We start from the raw sequence: 22,497 nt of genomic DNA, 5'->3' as shown, positions 1-22,497 counted from the left end.
AGTGCCAGTTAATCCAATTCCAGACCTTTTCTCAACAATTAAAATCGTGATGAAATTTTATAATTAATCTAATACATCTATTTCCTAAAATGAGATTTCAGAAATCATTTCTATGAGGTTATCTCTTTCAACTTTCATTGTACCTTTGTCAGAAGGCAGGTTCACCTGAAATCTCAGCACTGATTCCATTTTTCTTGCCATTTTGTTCCAGGTATCCTCTGAAGGTCCAAAGCTATCTGATGATGACTCAGATGCAGAAAATTAGGAAGCTCTTAACTTGGTGCTTTAAGAATTAAATTAAGAAAAATATTTCTTTGGAATAAGAACCACAGAAATAAGTGTGGACACAAAAAACCCATTGAGATCCTATCAGAAGTGTGGTTCTTTTTTCCCCCAGGTTATGGGATATTATGTAATACACCATTACTAATTTTCTTCCCATGATTGAAATTACTGACAGGCTTCAGGAGTTGATTTAACTTCAATTTGGGAGATTTTCTATCTTATAATTTAGAGGTCAAGATGTTTACTCATATTATCCTTTCCCATTTTCCAAAATAATAGAGGATGATGTTGAACATTGTTTGACATGCATCCTGATATGAAGCTGTATTTTTGAATGAAGAGCCTCTTAAAGATAGAAACTAGACTACAAATCCTTTATGGACCCCAGAGAACCTCCAAACCCTTCCTGCCTCTTCAAATAATCACAATTTCCACAGACATCTTTAGTTTCAATTGGTTTATAGCTTTGGCTCTGGTTAGTGGTTTGCATGTTCTGCTGAAAAACACACAGGGTGGTAGTCTGCCACCAGAGAATAATGTATCCGTATTTTTTATACCTTGTGCTTTTTACATCTTGTACTGTGTGTTTTGCGAGCATGAAATTCCGATCAGCTGCTGCATCACAAAATCTGGTTCAGCAGACAGCCAGGCCATTTGTAGTTTAGATGTGAAGATCTTGCCTTTGGACAGAGTCTAAAGGATGAACTGCTTGCACAGTCTTGCAGTGCCACTTTGATAGTCCAGATAGCAGATTCTTGAGCACAAATTGCAAGGCAGTGATAGTTTTGGGGAAGGAAAAAAAGTTTTTGGAATCTGATCAAGCAGGAGATCCATATATGCTGACAAGTCAGCAGCTGCAATATGCTGGTTTGTACTTCTGAAGACAGTGATCCCTCCATAAAGTGATGGACAAATGGCTGAAGTTCTGGGCAAAGCAACAAGACTCTAACTTCCCTAGAAGTGTGTCCTGGTTTGGGACAAATTTGGAAAGGAACTTCCAAAGGGATGTCTCCTAAAGGGCAAAATTCAGCGGCCCTTCCCCTCATCCTTTTGCGAGAAAAAACTGTGCTCTTCTTCTCCCCCTCACTTCACTGTAGGAACCAGCCTTAAAGGTGCAACACTTACTTTTGGGCTAAACAGATGAATGGGGATACAATTCAGCATCATAAAGTCACCTCAGGACAAAGTGACTTATTGACTTCATCATGTGTAAGAGCATGTTCATCACTTTTGCTGACATGAACTACGAAATGTCTGTTGATCCACTCCTTTTTCTTAATTTCATTTAGAAAATCAGAAGAATGGAGTGAGGATGGCTTCTGTCTTGCACCCATAAGCACTAAACTTAATTGTTTGTTCTGGTGTTAGCTTAGAAAAAAGTGGCTTTGTATGCACGCGAGTCTAATATAACTTATTTATTCCATATTGGTGCTCTGATGATAATCATGATAAAAACAGTAAGGCTTTCATATAATGCAGTGGTGAGGCACAATGAACTGCAGAATACATATTAGGTGCTTTTATGAACATGTACCTGATTATTTTTAAAACTACTCGTCTCCCAGTAGAGCCAGAAAGATCTGACAGAAAAACTGGTAACCATCTTTCTTTTTAAGAAAAAGTTCTATTACATCTTTTGCCTCTTCATAGACTGAAACTATAAAAACCTTTTAGTACTAAGGATAAGGAAGTGCAAGGAATGATTACTTGAGAAGCTGAAACTTCTGAGCACAAATTACACACACAATCAGCAAGGCAGATATCTTCCTGCTTAGGGACAAAGTGATTGAGTAGGTGAGCTCTTTATGTTTGCATTTTTTATATTGCTCATGAATATAACATCCAGATCAGGCCTAGAACCTGGCCCACAGTGCGAGGTAGAGCAAACTGTTAATTTCTTATGGGATCTTCTCACCTTTAAAGGATTCTTTTAAAATACAGAATAAATAACTGTACGTGTTCAAGACTGATTCAGCATAGCAGGAAACCTTAAGTCCATCTTTTTGATACTCATCCATTTATCAACTATAATAATATGCTGAAGCCTAATCTTTAAACAGCAGGCCATGGAATTAATCTTACATATCTATTCAGTATTTTATAAACTTTGTTTTATCCCATGATGTTGTGAATTCTAGTTTATCTTAAGGTATTTCTTCTTTCTTTCCCATTCTAATTACAACTGAAAGCATTGTCATTTTTGATTCTTGTTAAGATAGTACTATACTTCATTGTAGAAGACCATCATGAAGCTGATACAAAAGTATTTAAAATGGTACATGCATTTTGTCTCGAGCCAGAGCATTGGAAATTAAAAATGAATTTCTGGTGTCATAAACCCACCTATATCTATTCAGGTAATTAACAATCATAACTTGATGGCCATCTTTACAGAGTCCTTCCAGTTTCACTGTTCAAAAATGGGTCAGAAAAGTGAAGCATTTTACAGCCTTGGCATCTGTAAATTTGTTGTTTTTACTTAATGCAAGCAATAACTAAGGATGTTTTTATAAAATCATTTATGCTCATATGCCATGTAGTAGTTGCCTAGCTACTGGACTATACATCATGGTGGTCTCAGACTGGTACAGTGATTTTAAAACCACGCTGAACATGGTTGCAGATTGATCATGCAAAATCTGCCCCCCCAGCTGATTTTTCCCCACTTGTGCACAGTGCAATGCAAAAAAAAAAGAAAAACGTAAATAAAACCAAAAAAGTGTGATGGGTGAGCAGGTCGACCGTGTGAGAGAACACGTGCAAAGTATACCTCAGAAACACTATAGGTGGATGAGCACGAAGGGAGTCGAGCCTGGTTGTGCAGTGGGGAAAAGAAAACATTGTTAAAAAAGAAATGGTGGCACAGTAAGGGTCTCAGAAGGTTTTCTGTATAGGTGGTTCCAGCACTGAGATAGTGGCAGGGGGTTCATAAAGTTTCCATGACCAGCTATTTCAGAAACTTCAAATTTATGCCTTTTAAGGTGGAAGCTTCTTTAAAAGGGGGGAAAAAAGTACTCTATTTGAAAATAATTAAAACTAAAGATGAATCTGAAGACAAATATAAATTCTTGGTCCTCTAGATATCTGACAACACTATATTTAGGACAATAAGGTATTCTAGGACAAAAATTTACTGATCTGTTTCATTTAAAAGTATTAGTCTTATGCTAACTCTACAAAGGACACAATCTCATGGGTGAAAACCCATAAGAGGCTGTGAATATGTGCTGACATACCAAGAACCAGCATTTTGACAAGAAGGTTTTTCTTCAATCTCACTGCTCTAAAAACCAGAATAACTGGCAAAGTTCAATGACTAATGGCCAGATATAGGTCAGTAGAAATCTGCAGATTAGGCCCCTAAGCAACGTCATGTGTGTGGTTCTTGAGGGACTCTGTCCACTGTCAAGAGCTTTCAGTGCAAGTTAACACAAGTTAATTGGTAACCTATAGTTTCATTGATTGCTTAAGACACATTTTGTCTATGCATGATACCCATTATTCCAAACTATTAATCACTCAGACATAACTCGAGTATTAAAAAAAACTCGCCAGTAATTTATAGAAAAATCCTTTCTTTAGGTGAAATATTTCCTGTTTCACTGTCTGAAGTAGGAGTAAAAGCAGCCTAATAAACAGAATGTAAAAAAAAAATTGGTTCTTATAAATGTACAAAAAATAATGTCATGATTTTTTTCTAGGGGTAAGAAAATGAATTATCAGAAGCCTTAGCAAAACTTCCTTAGACTTAAACTGTACAGCAGTTTGGTTACATTTGTGGTAAAGATGAATCCAGCAAGGATTTCCACACAGGTTATTAGTGACCACTTGCTGACTTAGGTATATGACGGACTGAGCAGAGGACATAGTATTCATACAAGTTTCTCAAGAATATTTTTCAGTTTCAAATGTGTATTTCATATTTTTTCATTGAAATAGAATATATCACTTCCAGGAAATTTCTACAGTCACACTGGTCTATGCTAATTTGTGTCTCCATTAAATATACAACTCTTTTTCTTCCTCAAAAAGTTTTAATACTCCAAAAATATTTTTGCTCCTTTCTGGCATTCTGTATTTCATTTGCTCTTCTAAATAACATTGCTAAGAAAATTTGAATCCCACACACTCAGAATTTTCCTCAACTGATAAAATGTTTTCTTAAACTGAGATGAGTTGCAGAAGGATTAAGACAAAAATAGAAAATTCCTTCAACAAACAGCAAGACTGAAAAACACAGTTTTAAGAAATCAACTGTTATTCTTAACAGTCTATTTCATAATTAGAGAAAAACAAGAAAAAAGAAAGATCTTCTGACACAGCAAAAAATGTTTCCAGAAATACAGCTTTAAAATCTTTCTAAGAAAGGTAAGGTGTGCTTTTGCTCAGAACAGGGGTGCAGCTATTCACCTAAGACTTTTGGATGAGGCTCTAATCAAGATTTTCACAAATAATGTCCAGCCATTGTTCCCATGGTTTGTCTTTCAACAGCATGGAAAAAAACACTGGCCTCAGTTTTGCAGGTGAGGATCCAAAGAATGCATGATTAGCAAGAATCATCGCAGCATGGAGTTTTTACATATCAGCAACTAGATACACAGAAGCAACAATGATCAGAAGCTTTGGAACTATACTCCACAAATTTCCAATGGCCTTTGAACTCAATCTGGAAAGAATGTCTTTGCAATTCGTTCTCAAATAAAGGTTCCACCTTAATGGTATTTTGCAATAGCATTTTGTTTTCACTTCTGGAGCTGGCCATCAGATACTACATGCTCCCCCTCCCACACCATTCAATACTTTTGCCACATTGTAGAAATATCAAAAACCTACATCTAAAACCCTTTCCAAAAGCAGTATGGAAAAAATGAAAATTATTTAAAAAATTAACTATTAACTGATCCGTCTTTTTTTTTTCTCCAATTGTTCACTATTTCTTCTCTTTGATCAGACATTTGTATATTGTCTTTTAAAATGCTCTTATCTAAAACATCCATTATTCCTGCATGAATCAGAGGAGCAGTGACAAAGCAGCAAATTTTAGCAATGTGTTCTGCTTGTTTCAGGAGGCACATGCAGAATACATGGAATATTTCTTTATTTACTTACTTACATTCCTTACTAATTGACTGACTTCCATCATGGAGGATATGGTAATGAAATAACAGATGAAGTGGCACAGAGGAACAGGACAATTTCATGACAACTCATGTTGTCATGCTGCCATGGCTATTGCAGTCACAGCTTTTAGTTTGAAATCTTTCCCCATGTGACATGCTGTGAAATAATGTATAATTACAGCATATTTTTTGTAGTACCATGTTTCATGGCATCTTTTTTCCTGGCTTTACATTTATTCTTAAGTACTAAATCAGGAATTTAACAAAAAGTAGTTTAAACTAACTTGCTTTGTCTTTATTGTGAGTTATCACCAAGTCTAAAATATGACAGTTTCCCCCCAAAACTTGATTCCTAAAAGATTTGACAGGATAAAGATATCAGATAAAGGATAAAGATATCCTTTAATTAATTTTATTTTACAGGAAACTGCAAAACATTAGCAGCTCAATTTCCTTGTATTTGACTTGCAAAAGATTATAAACTCAAGAATTTCTACTTGACAATAAGCAGTAATCAACTGTATTCCAGATACAAAGCTGTATATGCAAAAGCATCCAAAAGGGGCAAAATTATAAAAAAAAATTCATTACAAAAATTATCTTGCACTGTATAACCTTACTGGATTATGCATTAGAGTGATAGTTCTGAGGATGACAACAATCATAGTGTATGGAAGACATAGAGGACATGAATCCAAAGAAATTACTGAGAGACCCTTCAGTGGATGGATGTGTAAAGGGATAAAGTGCTATTATCTTTCACATTTACTCTACTACAAACTTTTTCCTAATTGTCATTTTATGCAAAATACATGGCTTAAAGACACTTCTATATAGAATTGCTGGAAAGCTATTCTTAATTTATGAGGTGAACTACTAAAAAAGAGGTGTTGCTGTCTGTGTTGTTATATTGGATTTGACTTGCTTTATTAAATATTTCTGTGAAAACTGGGTGACTTTTATAGGGTGTCATGACTGATATACTAGATCCTAATTCTTTTTTTACAACTTTTTTCATTAAAGAACAAATGTGACACAGAAGAAACATGCTGCTGTATTTTTTGCATTATTCTGCTAAAAAAAACAAGCAACAAAATTTGCATAGCTGTCATTCAACCAAATATTGACCTATTTTGTAAGGTAAAACAGGGACCCAAAAAGATTAATGGCAAAGACAGAGGTACATGTGAACCTATATGCTTTTGGGTTACCTTGTATCAGCCACAGTTTTTGATTCAGGTAAGACTATCACTCGCAGAAAGCCTTTTAAAGAATAAAAATACTATCTGGTTTATTCCTTGCTAAGTTTAATATTCAGGAAACTTTTAGATATGCAACTTCGATTTTGGAAAGGGATTTTTTTTTTTTTAGTTTCTGTAAAGTCGAGCAGTTTGATTAGCACTAATTAAAATGCAGTAGCATATTCTTTACAACAAACTCTGTCAATCAGGTCAGGCTTCTCACATACATTAAGATGAAATCCCAGCTAGAAAAGAAAGAAAACACAAAGGAAGAAATAGAGAGAAAAAGGAAAAGAATGAGGATGAGAGGACAAACCAATCAGATCTGGTGTTACCAGCCAGTAGAGGTTTTTTAAAAAATGAGATCACCGAGTGAAATCATACATTTACTCGGAGAGAGCATCCTTTGACATTGCCTTCTGGGTGATCTCTGAGCTCCTCCAGCTTTCCATGGAGCTACATGTAAACATCAGAAAATGAATTGAAAAAGCAACCTGCTCTCTTGTCACAGTTGTTTTTACTTCATTTTTCTTTTGCTCTTTGTTTTTGTGTTTTGTTTTATTTTGTTTTTAATAAACCATAGCATAATGCATTTCTCACTGCCTCTGCCAAAACATTTCAAGATATCAAAGTGCTTTGAACAACACAGACATACAAGGCTCAGTCAACTTGGTATCTGAAAGCAAGGTATCTTTGCTTAACATGGCTATTTTTCACTACAGGAAAAAAAAAGAAAAATCAAGGGAACTATAAAGCTACTGAATCTCTGCTACATTGTTAGGGTTTTTTTTTTGCTTATTTATTAGTAAGGCTGTGTTCTAGAATTTATTTACATAAAAGAATTTTAATGGAAAAATATTTTATTTAATAAAATACATTTTATTTTATTAAAATATAATATTTTAATTTTTTTTCTGTAAAATGAATATTTTCACGTTTGGGATCCTCAGTTAGGATTTCCCATTTTCTACAGGGAAGATTTTCTGTCTACATATATATTTTAAGTCATGGCATTAAATCACATAAAGAAATATTAATCCAAAATGAGCTATCAGCAGGTCTTCATAATAGCAGGTGAAACCCACCATCTAAGTAAGCTACATCTTCTGCACAAGTGCATGCACTATGCATCTAGATCTGTATGTGATGACTGATGCCTCAAAATGCATGGTCACTGCAATCATGATCATAATTTTCAAAAACAGCACAGAAACTGTGGCTGTCTTGTATTTTTATCCATGTAAATTCAGTGGTCCTGAATGTCTTCCCATGAAACAGAGCCTCATTCATTACACTGCTCTTCTCATCTAACTGTAATTAAAACATCTCCCCAAAACACAAGATGAAAAGATAAAGCCTCACAGCGAGGAATGCTACAGATGCCTCTAGCTAGAACTTGTATAAACAAGTAGCAACTGGCTTCTTTTTCTCTGCTAAAAAGAAGGCAGAGGCATTAAACAGAGGCATTACCGGAAAGAGGTGCATAATTAATCCTTTCCCTCCCCTTCTTTGTGCTCAGTGAAATAACATTTTCACAAAGAGCAGCTGTAGAACAGTGTTAGAGAACAGAGAGGATGGCTTGTCCTGGAACAAATGCAATACACTTACATACAAAACCAAAACAAAAGATCATAAACCAAGAAGACGGGAAAGGCAAGGAGAATACAGAAGAAAAAAATAAATAATTAGTGGTTGAGAAAGTGCTAAAAGGAAACAAAGTAGGAAAAAAGTGAAAAACAGGATAACTGAAATAGAGGCAACTTGAGATCAAAATGGGTTAGACTGCATATGGTCAGCCTCTTGGTTCAAAATCATTCATCAGGGTGTAACACTGTGAATGGTGGGTACTAGTTTAGATATCTGCCTGTTCTATTAAGCAATCTAAATATTTTTGTATGTTTATACAAACGTTAAAAGGCAGAAGATACTATCAGCAAAACAGTGGCTCCATTCTTATTACTCTCCTGTGACTATCTTTCATTTGATCTTTACTTTGATTTTTTTTTCTAATTTAAAGGCTATATATATATTTGAAATATTCAACTCTCTTGAAATGGTCTTTTGCAGTATTAAATGCAAAAAGTGTGAACACTATAAAAGTTTAATTATGTTTCAAGTTGGGAAGCAGTAGTTTGAAGATGAGTAAATCACTTCTCTATGTAACAGGCAGATCAGAGAAGTGGTTTAATCATGATCACCAAATTACAGGCACTTAAAAAAGGTTGTTACTATTTCTCACTTCTAGAGACACCCAAAGCTACCTAACTGGCAGCCTGCCTTCAATTGGTTGTTCTATGTGTAGCACAGAAACAAACAAAATGTGACCCAACAGCAATAAGAATACTGAAATAAAAATGATGTGATGGTGAGAAATGGAAAAGCCCCTTCCCTCCCTCCCCACACCTCCCCCTTCAAAAGGAAAAGTGTAGGCTATAGAAGAAAACTTGCAAAATAAATGTTAGAAACATATTTACTTTGAGGGATCCAACTCTACTAGCAACTCCTTTGCTTTCATCCGGCCGTCTAATTTGCTACAATGGAGGAAGATGGGTAAAAAAGACAGAAGAATAAAGAAAAAGTGAACTTAAAAAAATTTCCACACAATCAGTTAGCAGTACATGCAAGACATTAATTTGACTCTCTGAGACACCTCTAGAGGACAAAGACACAGACTAATTTCTGGAATAAATGACACTTTATCATGGCATTTTAAACTTGCTTTGTTGACCACTTCTTTCTCAGTTTATTACCAATCTGGCACATTTGTTATATGCTGAATTCACTAACATTTTTGAAAAAATACATGTTACTTATCTGATTTGGATATTAAGAATAATGAAATTCTACAACTCTAACTGAAGAAAATCCCCCTCTACCTTCTATAAATTATGTGAGCAGAGTAGGCTATAGCTGGGAGCCTGCAAGTATCATGACTGATACCTGACAGAATGCAATACAGATTCCTATTGACCCAGGCCTAGAGATTTTAGCCACTGCTATCATATTTCCCAGTTAAAAATTATGCTGCCCAACCAGAAAATTTTAATGCCAGACCAATATTAGATTTTTATTTAAAATATTTAAATATCTGTGTATATGACCCCCAACATCTCCTATCTGATCACTTTTCCTTTATTATATATCGTTTTTCCTAGATGATGCAGAGGATGGAAGAAACAAATGAGGTAGCTGCTCAAAAGGCTTCATATTTTTAGAAATAGAAGCATGCAAAATAAAACATTCATTTACAGCAGAAGTTATTTTCAGAATTTCTTAATCTGGTAAATATACCTCTTTTACCACTAAAGTGAACATGTGTCATTTGAAGCAGAGAGGAAGAAGACAATAAAAATTACTTTCGTGACAACCTACTAGTCTCAGCCAAGACTGAACTGAAAGTTCTTATTATCTTAACTAAAACAAAATCCCACACAACTGAGGTGAACCTTTTCAAATTGCAGTAACTGGCTTGTAGAAATCTCAGCAAGGAAACCAAAGATTGAATGAACCATGGAAATTCAACTGTGCTTCATGCTCTCTGGAGCACACTAGCAAGGCACAAGTTAAATTGTCCTGTTTGGTTTTTCCTGACCCACACAAAATAGAGAAATACCTCTTCAAAAAACAGTCAACTGAGTGTTTTGTTTTTTCTACTTGTATTTGATTCTCAAGAAATCAATATGTTAACAATTTAAGTATTTAATTCCGATAGTATGTCCATTAGCAAAATACACTGGAAACATTTATGTTAATTTTTGCTTTCCTTCCCTGGTCTTATGGCATTAAAATCACATCCAGTTTGAACTCTCAAGTGAAACACTGTCACTACTGCTATCATGGGAAAATCTCCAATCAATACTAGTATACAGACCAAGAAGAAACAGCAATTCTTAAATAAATTATGTCTCCTTTAGAAGACACATTCAATTAAAATATATGCAGTTGTAACCGAATTAGTACATATTAGCTGCCTAATTGAGGAAAAAAAAAGAGCATCTCAATTTGGAAAAAGATCCTCATCTGAACAAAAACCATTGTGAGTTAGAGCAAAGATGCCTTCCCCAACATCCTGGTTAGGTACTACCATCCCAATAATAAGACAATCTAGAAGAACTGCAATTCATTTTATCAATTAGAAACTTTTAAATGAATAATAAATTTAGGTTTGTTTGGAAAATGAGAGATAGGAAAAAATAAACACTTATAATCTCACATAATGACATGGAACTAGGGCATTAAGAAAAGTAATACACAACACAGAAACTTGAGGAAAAGTTGTGACAGCAATATGCACTGCCCTTAAGGGAAAAAGTTTTTCTTGCATTACTCACCAATTGTGGCTGCTCAAGTTGTTCTGGAGGTTTAAGATTCAGTTAGAAATGGGACTGGAGATATTACAGGTGCATATATCTAATATTATTTGGTCTTTCTTCAAAATATATGTAGAAATGCATACACAATGTGCACACCGTGGGCAATGAAGCTCTAAATGCTTGCATATATAAATGACAAGGAGGCAGTCTAAGTCTAAGTCTTGCTTTACATCCCTGGCACAGTTAATATACATGACAGCATGTTTTCTGCAGGAACATTGCAGAGTGCAACTTGAATGCTTCTCAAGGGATGAATGAGAATTACATGGGTATTGCACAAACAATACCACATCTGTTCTGGGAGTTAAATAGGATATTACCAAGAAGGCAAGGGACAGCAGGAATAAACAGCCATATCTTTTTCATGGTGAATACCACAAAAAGGAATTCAGGTGCATCCTTATCTTTCTCTGGTCAACTGTAGGAAGATCTAGAAGTTATAATTCAGAAAATGGCATGGATTATACATCCCTTGTTTTTCAGAAACTCAGCTAACACAAGAACCCCATGATGGATGAACACTGGTAAATAGAAAAGATTATGATGAAAAATGTGTCTAAGTGATTTAAATCAAAAGTGTCTATACCACAACACAAATTAAATAAGTGGATTAAAAGATGAGGCAGGAGCAACACCAAGTAGTCATGGCAAAAATATTACCCAAAAATCCTAAGGGTTTGAAGGTGACAAAGGTTTTGAAGGGTCTGAAGGCGACAAATAAAGATACTTAATGTAAAGAAGGAAGAAGGGTGCTGTGTGGGGAACATTTTAGGAAACTAGGAGAGTATAATGCACTGACAGCTCATAAATGCATTATATTTACATCCCTTTCTTATTCACAATGGATAAGCAGCAGGAGTTAATAGCTAAAAATTAACTACAGCCATCTCTATCATTATATCTGAAGAACAAGGTGAAGTTACAGTTGGAGCAGAATGAGATAGGAAGCCAGTCAAAGAAAACTTCAGAAACAAGGAAACCAGAATCAAAGAGTGAGCAAAGAGGAATGCTCAAATATGGTTGGTGGATTTGTTAGAAGATGAGAGAAGAAAAAATGCATAAGCATAAGTCTCATACAGTTTCAGCGTTATTCCACTACCTTCTACTTCATAGAGCACATGAGAAATTACCCTGTTATCTTCATCCTTGATTTCCTCCAGAAAGCAGAATTTAGAAGACCTAACCTTAAATACATATCTAATGGATCTAATCTATTGCTTATACTTGTCATAAAGGAAGAACAGCTCTGAACAATTACCTAATCTGAGACTCTGCCTTTGCTGGATTTATTGAAAGGAAGAGTTCCACAAGAGGAGAAATAGCCTCAAATATTTAACACTATCCAGCTTAGACGCCTTCTCCTTTCTGATAATATATTCCATTTGTGCGGCCCTAAAGTTTCCCTGCTTACATTCCAACAAAGAAATTGGAATTTTGCAGGACCCAAGTCTTTCAGAAAAGTGTTTTCCCATCCACATTCACCAAAAAGCCAAACCTCTGCCAGACTTTTTTCCAAAATCAGCACATGAGTTGTTCATAATGACATCATCTTTTTGATATGATTAAATTACTTAATTCTGAAATCGAACAAGTGCAAAACTCACAATAGAAATTTTTTACAGGAATAGTTTAAAAAGATGCCAAGTACCTTATTCAATGATCTAGGCACGCAATGGTGGAATTACGATAATCAAAAGTAAGAGATTATACTACACAACATGCAAATCAAGTTCAGATTATTTGCTGTACACATAAGAAAAACCTAACTGTTCTCCCACTTGATTACTGCTTCAGAGATCAAAAATGAATGGCAAATCAATAAAAGCATTATTATTATGTGTGGAACATCATGGAGTCTGCAAAGAGATGTTTTGGCAGGTATGTTATACCACATATCCCTGCCAACTTGTGATGACAAGCATTTTCTGTTTCCTTCCACAAACACAGTCCCTGCCAGTTTGTAGCCATTGCCTCTTTTTGCTGCCTTAGGGAATGTGCAGTGCAATGGAGTCAATATCCTCTACTGAATACCAAATCTTGAAACTTGCTTGCATCATATTTGTCAATGTGAGTCCACATGCTGTTACGAAATATTTTATGAAGTTGTACATTCCATGAGAAAATAAGACCTTCCTTGGGTTTTTTTCAGTTTTACCTGCCACTATTTGCTTCCAGTTGCTGTTTTATCTCAAAGGGCAGGGCATCATGCCGAGAAAAGGATGATCAGTTTTGGAAATCCAGAACAAAATTGTACATGTGATGCTCCTACTTTGGTTCATTTCCTTCAGCAGAATTTCACAATATGCCCTGAAATTGCTTTTATTTTTTTTACCCCCAAGGGCCATTCAACTAAGCAAGGAAAATATAGAAGAAAAACAATAGGATAAGCTCCAGTCCAGCTTGAAGAGGTGTTTTGTGATTCAGTGAAAAGGTAGGTGGATGTATAAAAAAATGTGAAAATGATCCTAAAGATAAATGCATTAAGAGGATAAAAACCGTAACAGAAGAGAAATTAAATATGAGTCAGCATATATTCAAACAGCCCCCACATAAAGGAGTTCTGAAAGAATACAACATATAAAGAACAGGGATTTTTAGAGGGCCTCAAGAATTTGTTATCAAAAGCTTGGAGATTTCTCCAGCTGATAAAGTGCATTCAACATGAGAAGGAGGCCCAGTTGATGAAGAGAAACTACAAAAGCTACGCTATGCATATTATTGTACCATTATGTTCCAAATAAATGTTCTTGAAATCTCTCCCAAGTTCTCACAAAGTTCATATTAACAGAGAAACATATCTCAAAAGTAACTTAACTGGCAATGATTTCACATCAGTTGGCCAGGAACAAAAAAGTCTTATGTATTGGCCAGATCACATAAGGGAGCTGAATACAAAGGAGATTAAAACTTAGGAAGATGGAAAATGCATTTTCTGACCCTAAAGAATGCTAATCGAGTACAAGGTATGCAACAAACTGAAAAGAAGTGAGGGGCAGTGACATCCAAGTAAGAAGAAAAAGAAAGAAATGGTAAATATTCCATGCCTAGCAAGAAGTAATTTTAATTAGTGAAGCAATTACTTACTACTTCTGAACAACTTTGATGGTGGGCACAGTGACTGTCAACTTCCAAATATTATATAATACAATACTGGTCTAGGTGGCATGATTTACAACCCTTACTAGCCCAATCAAGAGTGGAAAATGCTGACAGAAATCCAAACTTCAACTTGAATATTCTTCACTGACAAGAACGATGTTCTACATCAAGTGAGCAGTTTCTACTGCTAACAAAGAGCTTAATACATTTTTAATACAGCAGCAAATCAATTTAAGTTTAAAAATGCATTATGTATAACTTTTACATCCATGCATAAAAAATACATTTGCACTTGAAAGTATTTTTACTTCTGCGGTTTTATGGCAGACAAACACCAATTAGAGGGGGCTTCTTAAATGGAGAATATTTCAAACAAAGGGAATACAGGCTCCTCTAACAATGACATACATTCTCAACCAATAAACAATGTCATGTCTGTGCATTATACCACAGTTTGGCATAAAAGTTTTATTAAGGTTGCTGCACTTCTTGATAACATTAAACCCTAATGTTAAACAAAAGTGTAATGTATGTGAATGCTAATGGATGCCAATAAAACATTCATTGATCATACCATCTCAAAATTTTGTTCACACTACCCACAATTTTTTTTTTCATATGGCCATTACTACTCACACTGTTCCATGTGCAGATGTAGGAATAAACACAGTGCAGGTGGAACAAGCAGTGGTAAAAAGTACAGCAATTTTCTTACTGTTTTCAAACTTGTATCATCACTAGATCGAATGCTCTGTTAGCACACATAATGGCAAAGATAATGTAACCATGTCCTTACACAAGAGACTTTGTACACTGATAATTTTACACCCACATTTGTCAATTCTTTAAAAATATCTATTGACCTCAGTGAAATTTAACGCTGAGAAATAAAAATTTGATAGGTAAATGCACAGCCAGGGCAAGACAGACTACAATAAATATAAATATTACATAGTGTACCTCTATTTGTAGTGACTTAAAGTCCTAAATCTCATTCAAGCTAGAAATCTGGGCATATGAGAGCTTGGTCCTTACTGTCACTATAAAGTGAACAGTTGGACAACTCTCCTGTCACACAGCTAAGTTTTGCAAATCCTTCTACCAGCTCAGGGCTGCCTTTTAGACACTTCTTCCTGACCACAGCCCTTCCTTTTCTCATAATGCTATTGCTGCATCCAAGCTACTTCCCACTCTTCCTCAAACACTCTAAGTCCTGCATGCCCATCACTCAAGAGCCACAAATACTGCTTTGGTCTATATTAGACCTTTACCTCCAATTTCCCCTCAATATTTTCAATCCTCTCATTTCAGACCCATTTTATCATTTTTTTACTGTCTGCTGGCACATTTTGCTCCTCACCTATGCCTGCAGCCTCAGTGATTCTCTAGCTCCCCTACAAAAGAAAGCAGGATTCACACCTCATGCTCCAGTAGACTTTTTCAAACCTATTCCTTATATCAGAAATCTGTCTTGGCAAGAAGGAAAGGTCATATTTAAGGCAAAAATAAAAACATTCTAGTCCTGGGTGGTGAAGTTCTGTATTCTTTTTGTACACCTTTTCCAAACTGACAATTCACTTCTGAATGTGCTATTTTGCCTTGCTGTCCTGAGCTGAACTTAAGTTCTAAAAGCTGCAGCAGATACAGGGTTATAGCATGTACAGTGGTGGATGCTGTCCTTGAAACACTTTTAGACACTAAGCTAGCTCCTATCAAAGATATCCTCATGGTCACGGAGAAAACTGTTGCACCAATGAAATCACTTAGGAGTGACCTGATGATGGGACAGGTAAAGCAAACCAGCTCTCTGGTAGGGTTATAAAGCAAATATCTGCTCTCTTTAACCACTTCTAGCACCAAAATTAAAAGAGAGATATTTGCATTAGGGCTCAGTGTAACAAGGAGCCTTTCTGAAAACAGATGGGGACTTTAAAGGGAAGAGGACAAGCACCTTTAAGGTTTCTTTTCAAATATCTGTAACAGCCTGCATTTTATCCTTTTGACTAGACAGGGCTGTGTGTAAACACCTCTTGTCACATGTATTTCCTCACATTTGTACATCCTGAGGAGTTCAATAATCAGAGGAGTGGAAGAGCTGGTAAGGATATTGGAAAAGGGTGTACCCACTAAAGGCACAGGAAACAATTAAAGCAGTGAGAGAACAGTATCAGAAGATTAAGTTAAGGTGGAAAGATCTGGTGAGCAATTCACTTAGCAGAAGCTTAAAACAATATGACCTTTAAGTGGCCAAGTACTAACAAAAACCTGGTAAATGGCCAAGGTCAATCTTTGTCTACACTAACAGCGCTGTTGAGTGACACCATTGTCCAGGGAGGCTGTCGGCAAACTTCATAAAGCAAACACCGTGTTGCAAAGGACTGCCATGCAAACACCTAAGAACTCCTTGATAAAGATGCTCCTCACGTTTTGAAAAACTATATATAAAAGAAAAAAAGGAGCTGTAAGAAATAAACTGCAATTTGAAAAAACACCAGCAGCTGGTTTGAAGTCTTGCCAAACCTGTTACTGTTTCTCACAGAATGATTTCCATAAATCTACTGTGAGTTAATCAAATGGGAGGCCCTATTTCCAACACAGGCATTACAGAGAAATATGTTCCAGCTGTAAGTGCTTTGAATGCCTCACCTTAAGGATTTCTGTTTTCTCATAGGCTTTTTCCATATAGACTTTACTATTGCTAATTTAAATAAAAAGCAACAAACTAAATTGTATGAAGGTTTCAGTAAATGTAAATATCAATAAATGCCTACAGAAATTCATATCCAATAATGTGCAATGATGGCATGGAAGCAATTAGAAATAGAAAAAATCACTTCCCTTCCTTTCAAAGAAATAAATGTACTGTTGAAAATTAATTGAAGAAATCAAATTCTACCCTACTCATAAATGCCCCTTATGTTTTGCCCTTAAAAATAAAACCAAATTGGTGAGCAAATTAAGGGCAATTAATTTCAGCATGTAAGACTTTGGAATGAGTTTGTTTTAAAGGACAAAACTGAAGGAACTTGACTTAATTAATGAAAATAAAATCTGAAAATTTTTACACATCCTTTTTGTCTGGCTGAGGAAAGAATACAAGCAAGGATAGTCCTATTTGAGTTAAAAGGCAAAAAGACAACTGAGTACAGACTGACCAATGAGATAGTGAGATTATAAAACAAGGCTTGAGAGAGCTGTGCAGAAGGGAAAAACTATTTTTAGTTTGCTGATCTTTGATGGTATCACATATTATAATGTTAAATAATATTAGATATTGCTGAAAATAGGAGTTAAGATCACAGAACCAGTAGGTGCCATTTACTCTTAAATCCTCTATTTCCTAAAACCCTTTCCAATGGTGAGAATGGGCTTCAGAAACTATTAATGCACTTGCTAAAGAGCCTACCACTTGAAGGGAATTGCATATTTACATAATGAGAAAAGCAATATCTGTGCTTCAGATTCTTGCTTCCCTCTCAAATCTTGCATCAGATTGATGTTACTCCTGTGATGAAACCAGCAAACTTTTACTGCAGATGATACATTAATCACTGGAGTATACATTCCTTGAAAGAGCTTTATTAGCCTAAATATCAGTTTTGGCTCCTGGGAACACAACTGCCTGCTGCTAGACCACCTTCAGTTGCCTGTTGTGCTGGCTTTGGCTGGGGTGCAGATAATGTTTTTCACAATAGCTGGCACAGGTCTATGCTTTGGATTTGTGCTGGAAACACAGTCAACAATACAGGGATGCTTTTTCTTCTGCTGTGCAGTTCTTGCAACATCATCAAAGCCTTTTCTGTTCCTCCCCACCAGCAAGTGGGCTGGGGGTGCACAAAAACTGGGGACGGGACACAGCTGGAACACCTGACCCCAACCAGAGGGATATCCCACCCCATATGGGGTCATGCATGTAAGCCTGAGGGAAGAAGGAAGGTGGGGACATTTGGAATGATGTATTTTCTTCCCAAACAACTGTTACAAGTGATGGGGCCCTGCTCCCATCAGTATGGCTGAACACCTGCCTGCCCATGGCAAGCAGTGAATTAGTTCCTTGTGTTGCTTTGCTTGTGTGTCCTTTTGCTTTCCCTATTAAACTGTCTTTGTCTCAACTGACAAGTTTTCTCACTTTTACTCTTCTGATTCTCTCCCCCATCCCACTGGTTGGGGAGAGAGTGAACAGCTGCAGGAGGCTTGCCAGCTGGGGTTAAACTGCAAGAGTCTTTTTGGCACCATACATGGAGCTCAAAACATTTGAGATAATGACAGATTTGATTGACATGTGCTAGATTGCATTTATAGCTGCTATTTCTGTTCAACTAATAATCAGCAGGCTCCTGTGATTGTCATGGGGCTCACTTGCCTGACTGTGTATTAGTCTAGTGCTCCTTAGTGGCTGCTTTTGCTGCTTGCTGTAGTGCTGTGTAGCCTCAAACAGCCCTACCCCAGCCAAAACCAGCACATGTGCACGAAATGCAGATGATGATGATGCAAAACTGTAGAAGGATGATACAATATCAAACTGTGACATGTTTGCTTCAATAGCAAGGTAATATAGACCAGCATAAGAACGCTCCTTGAATGTCTAACAGATATATTAAGGGTGGCAGACAAAAGGAGGGAGATGTATGGATGGGGAAGCACCAGAAAGCATATTGGAGGGAACATAAAAATGTTGATGGCATGCAGATTGGTAGTTCATTTAGTTCACAGCACTTCATGCAGCTTCTGGGGATACCCAAGCAGTAAAATCAGACAACCTAAAATAATTTACAGACCAAAACAGAGTCGAGCTGTTGAGATGAAATCAGAATGATAAAGAGCACATTTACATAAGGAGAACACAGTACGGCAAGAAAATCTAACATATTCAAGAAGTGGAACCAGATGGAGAAACAAATATCCCCTTTACTGTTAGGTTCTAAAGAGTATAAAAGATGTATCCAACCCTGACTTAGAGGATACTGGCATAAGAAGGATGCTAGAGAAGCTGTAGAGAAGGTCATAGCTGGTGCTCCACATCCTCTCTGTCATTTCAAGCTATCCTGACCAGACCAGCTGGGTACACACGTATGGATTCTGGACAGACTACTGAATGCAGTAGTTGAGCCTTTGAATACGCAGATATGAAAGGGTGAATAAAACCCTTTTTGTTCTAAAATAGCATCACCTATCTCTCCTATAACATCTGGCACTGAACTTTGTTACACCATCATTAAATTGTTTCATAAAAAAGGACCAACAAGAAGATTGCTGTTTATCCTCACAGGTACATTTTAAAAACTGCTGATTTTTTCATCAGAAAAGAACACAGCAATAAATGATGTGGATTATTTATTACGTCAAGAGTCAGTGAAGGAACAGAAGCTGAGCTGTTACTTAAATGAGATTAATGTATGAATGGACTAAGACATTAAAGAAGAGGAACAAAAGAAAACCAAATTCCTATAGACATAAGACTATATGAAAATTCAGCCTATAGGATGCACAGTTTTCTTATTGAAATAATTTTTCATGAAGAAACATGATTTAGTCAGTTGACATATGTAATAGGAACTAAGAGCTCCAAAGAAAAAAGACTGAATGGAAAAAGGAAGCCAATATTTTTCTGATGCCATCTTCAGCAAGACAAAAATTATTATCAGGTGCCAACAAACTTAATAAGAATCAGTGACAAAACCAGAACTAGATATACTGAAAATGTAGCCTGAAAACAATTCTGTAGAGGTGCATTCACAGTAATTTCTAACTGAAGACGCTGGATAAAATCAAATGTAACTACATAGCTGTTGGTCAAAGAAAACCAAACCACTAAACAAACCCTAAAACCTTCATCTTGTGTTACATCAAAATTCAAACTGGAGATTTGTTTTGGATAGGAACTGAAAAGATCTCAGTAAGGCTTCTAATGTGAGAAGAATGCACATCTTCTCCCTATCTCAAAGAAATGACAAATGGAAGTTACCAGAACTTGAAAATAACATTTGGCCTTGGAAGACAGCATACTAAGAAATGAAAACTCTTGCTCCCAAAGTTAATTGAAAAGAACATTTTAAGGAGGAACTGACAATCTGATGCAGTGCTAGCATACAGAGACTAGAACTCATGCAATGCATATATGTGAGCCAGGATGTACTGAAAGATTGTTCTCTTCTGAAGGAATACATGTAGAGAATGGTTACAATTTGAGAAGAAAAAGTATTTCTAGGGAAAGACCGAGTAACCTTTTCTGACCTGTTTGAAATTTTTCACTGGACTCAGGAAAAGAATGAAATTCTGTCGCTTAATAAACGTCAACTAGTAATTAAGACATACAAATGTAGAGAAGTTTTGCACATTAGAGCTTCTTTGTATGATTCAATCTATAACAGGTCTGAAGAGTAGCTGATTCTGTGACTGCAAGTATTGTTCTGGATGTTCTGGATCTGAAGGTAATTCCCAGCTACTCTAAAATAAACAGTTCCTCAGCATGACTAAGGGAAGAGAACTATATTTTGGTGCTTCTATACTATTTAATACCAACTCCAGGTATGAATAAATAAAGTACTACTTGAAGCACACATATTCAATAAAGAAAGATAATTCTACTGAAAGCCAATGTTCAGCCTGCAGTTCACCCCAGTCTGTCTTCTCCAGAGTTGACTTGTTGATGAGTCTACTTTGGTACTAATAAAAATGCCCAAAAGACTATCCCTGAAGTTTTTGACCTTCCTACAAAGTGTATCTTCCATTTTTGAAAGGATTTTAGTAACTATGATGTATTTGAGGGGTTTTTAATATCCTAAGCAACCAGATTGCTTCTTCCTTAGTTAAAATGTCTCACTCTTGAAGATGCAGCATGCTGTTAACTACCACGGTTTGTAATCAAAAAATAAGACATGCTAGGTCTGCATTATCCACATGTTTTGCCAAGATTATACATTTTAAACAATGGGGGTAAAAGGTAATGAATATATGAAAATATTCTGGTATCTTAATTAGTAATTGATGTGAAAACCACTGCTGCATTGTGCTGAGAAGAACACAGGAGGATACAGTAGATTGATGTGCCTTAGGAACCAGGATTTATTCTAAGGCAACTCGGGCCACTTTCTACTCAAATACACATTATAATAGCATCTCTTTTTATTAAGCATAATTTTCTGTAATCCTGGGTTGTACATTGAAAAAACTAAGAGGAAATTAAACCTAGAAATAACAATGAAAACATTGGAAGTTTTAGCAGGAACAAGTATCTAACTACATCTGTGTGTATTTTTAAAAGAAAAAGCAAGAAACCCTAACAGTGCTTGGAGTGTGATCTCACCTATGTAGATCATCCTAACAATCTGAAACATTCTTGGCACTTTTCTGTGCTCTTCAACCCAATCACAGCTAAACAGCCATGCCAAAGCACCTGCTACTTACTCAAACAAGTTCCTACTTAGAAAAAACTTCAGCTATGCAAACTTCCAAAATAAAAACAAAACAAAATTCACTTGGAAATTTAGCGTACGCATTCAAACTTTAAAATACATTCACCTACTTGCCATATTTCACTTTGATGACCACATTAAGGAGAAACAGTAAGTTTCAAGAAGAAAAAAATATTATGCACTCAAATGAACACAAAATATCTACACTGTGGATACCAATACAGCTTACTAAAACACACCTTCACCAGCATCTTATTATTAGCTAAGAATTTTTGGTAAGGAACCTGATTTTTCTTTTACTGATAAATATTGAACATATCTACTGAAAAATTTCTAACAACAAAAATTGACAAAAACTTCCTGCCAACTCCACCTGCTGCATTCTGCTAATGTGCTTACTTCACATAGCAATTCTATATTGAAAAAGCAATAGACTGAAAACATAAATATTAATCAGATTTATCATTAATTTGTAACTCATTTGATTGTGTGGATGTCAACGGACACATTTCACATTAAAGTGGTGGATCATGACAGATAATTTTTTGTTAGCAGTAAGCATAAGAAATTACTGAAATCAATGGCTTTTTTTTTTTTTGTCACAGAAGCAACTTTCATCAGCATTTTTTTTTCCCCAAAAATCTTTAAAGTATTTTCCTAGGCTATTTCATTTCAGATATTCTCTGCAACTGGAACATTTACATAAATTACATGTGTCATTCTTTCTACATTGGGAATATAAGGTCTTTAGGTGAATATCTACTTATGAATGATAAAGACAATAGTTTTTCATAGGAAACAGAGTAACAGAAAGGGACCAACTAGCAGAATTAAATGTACTGTTACAAAGAAGGTGTTAATGGACGGAGCAGTGGATAGGTGAGATGACTGTTTTGCTAGACTTGAAAAAATTCTGAAAAGCAGCCTTGCTTTCTCATTTTAACTGTAAAATAGAGCCTATAGA

The 22,497-nt window shown here is 35.8% G+C and overlaps 1 protein-coding gene across 18 annotated transcripts in view; it reads right to left on the bottom strand.

The window, feature by feature from the left end:
• GPHN (gephyrin) overlaps positions 1-22,497 on the bottom strand; it is a 270,224-nt gene that overhangs the window by 63,753 nt on the left and 183,974 nt on the right. For 8 of the 18 annotated variants that reach the window (XM_064713503.1, XM_064713496.1, XM_064713499.1 and 5 more), the window contains 2 exons: positions 9,121-9,177; positions 3,056-3,097 (listed from right to left, as the gene is read on the bottom strand). The exons of 4 other annotated variants lie outside the window; for them this stretch is intronic. In XM_064713503.1, the coding sequence (XP_064569573.1) occupies positions 3,056-3,097; positions 9,121-9,177 (99 nt within the window). The remainder of the gene's footprint in view (positions 1-3,055; positions 3,098-9,120; positions 9,178-22,497) is intronic. 6 more of the 18 variants (XM_064713512.1, XM_064713498.1, XM_064713500.1 and 3 more) reach the window with 1 other exon arrangement.

This window comes from Zonotrichia leucophrys, chromosome 5 (assembly GCF_028769735.1).
Source record: "Zonotrichia leucophrys gambelii isolate GWCS_2022_RI chromosome 5, RI_Zleu_2.0, whole genome shotgun sequence".
Lineage (NCBI taxonomy): Eukaryota > Metazoa > Chordata > Aves > Passeriformes > Passerellidae > Zonotrichia > Zonotrichia leucophrys.
Note: the sequence above shows the minus strand (reverse complement) of the source record. Positions and strands in the feature narration are given on the sequence as shown.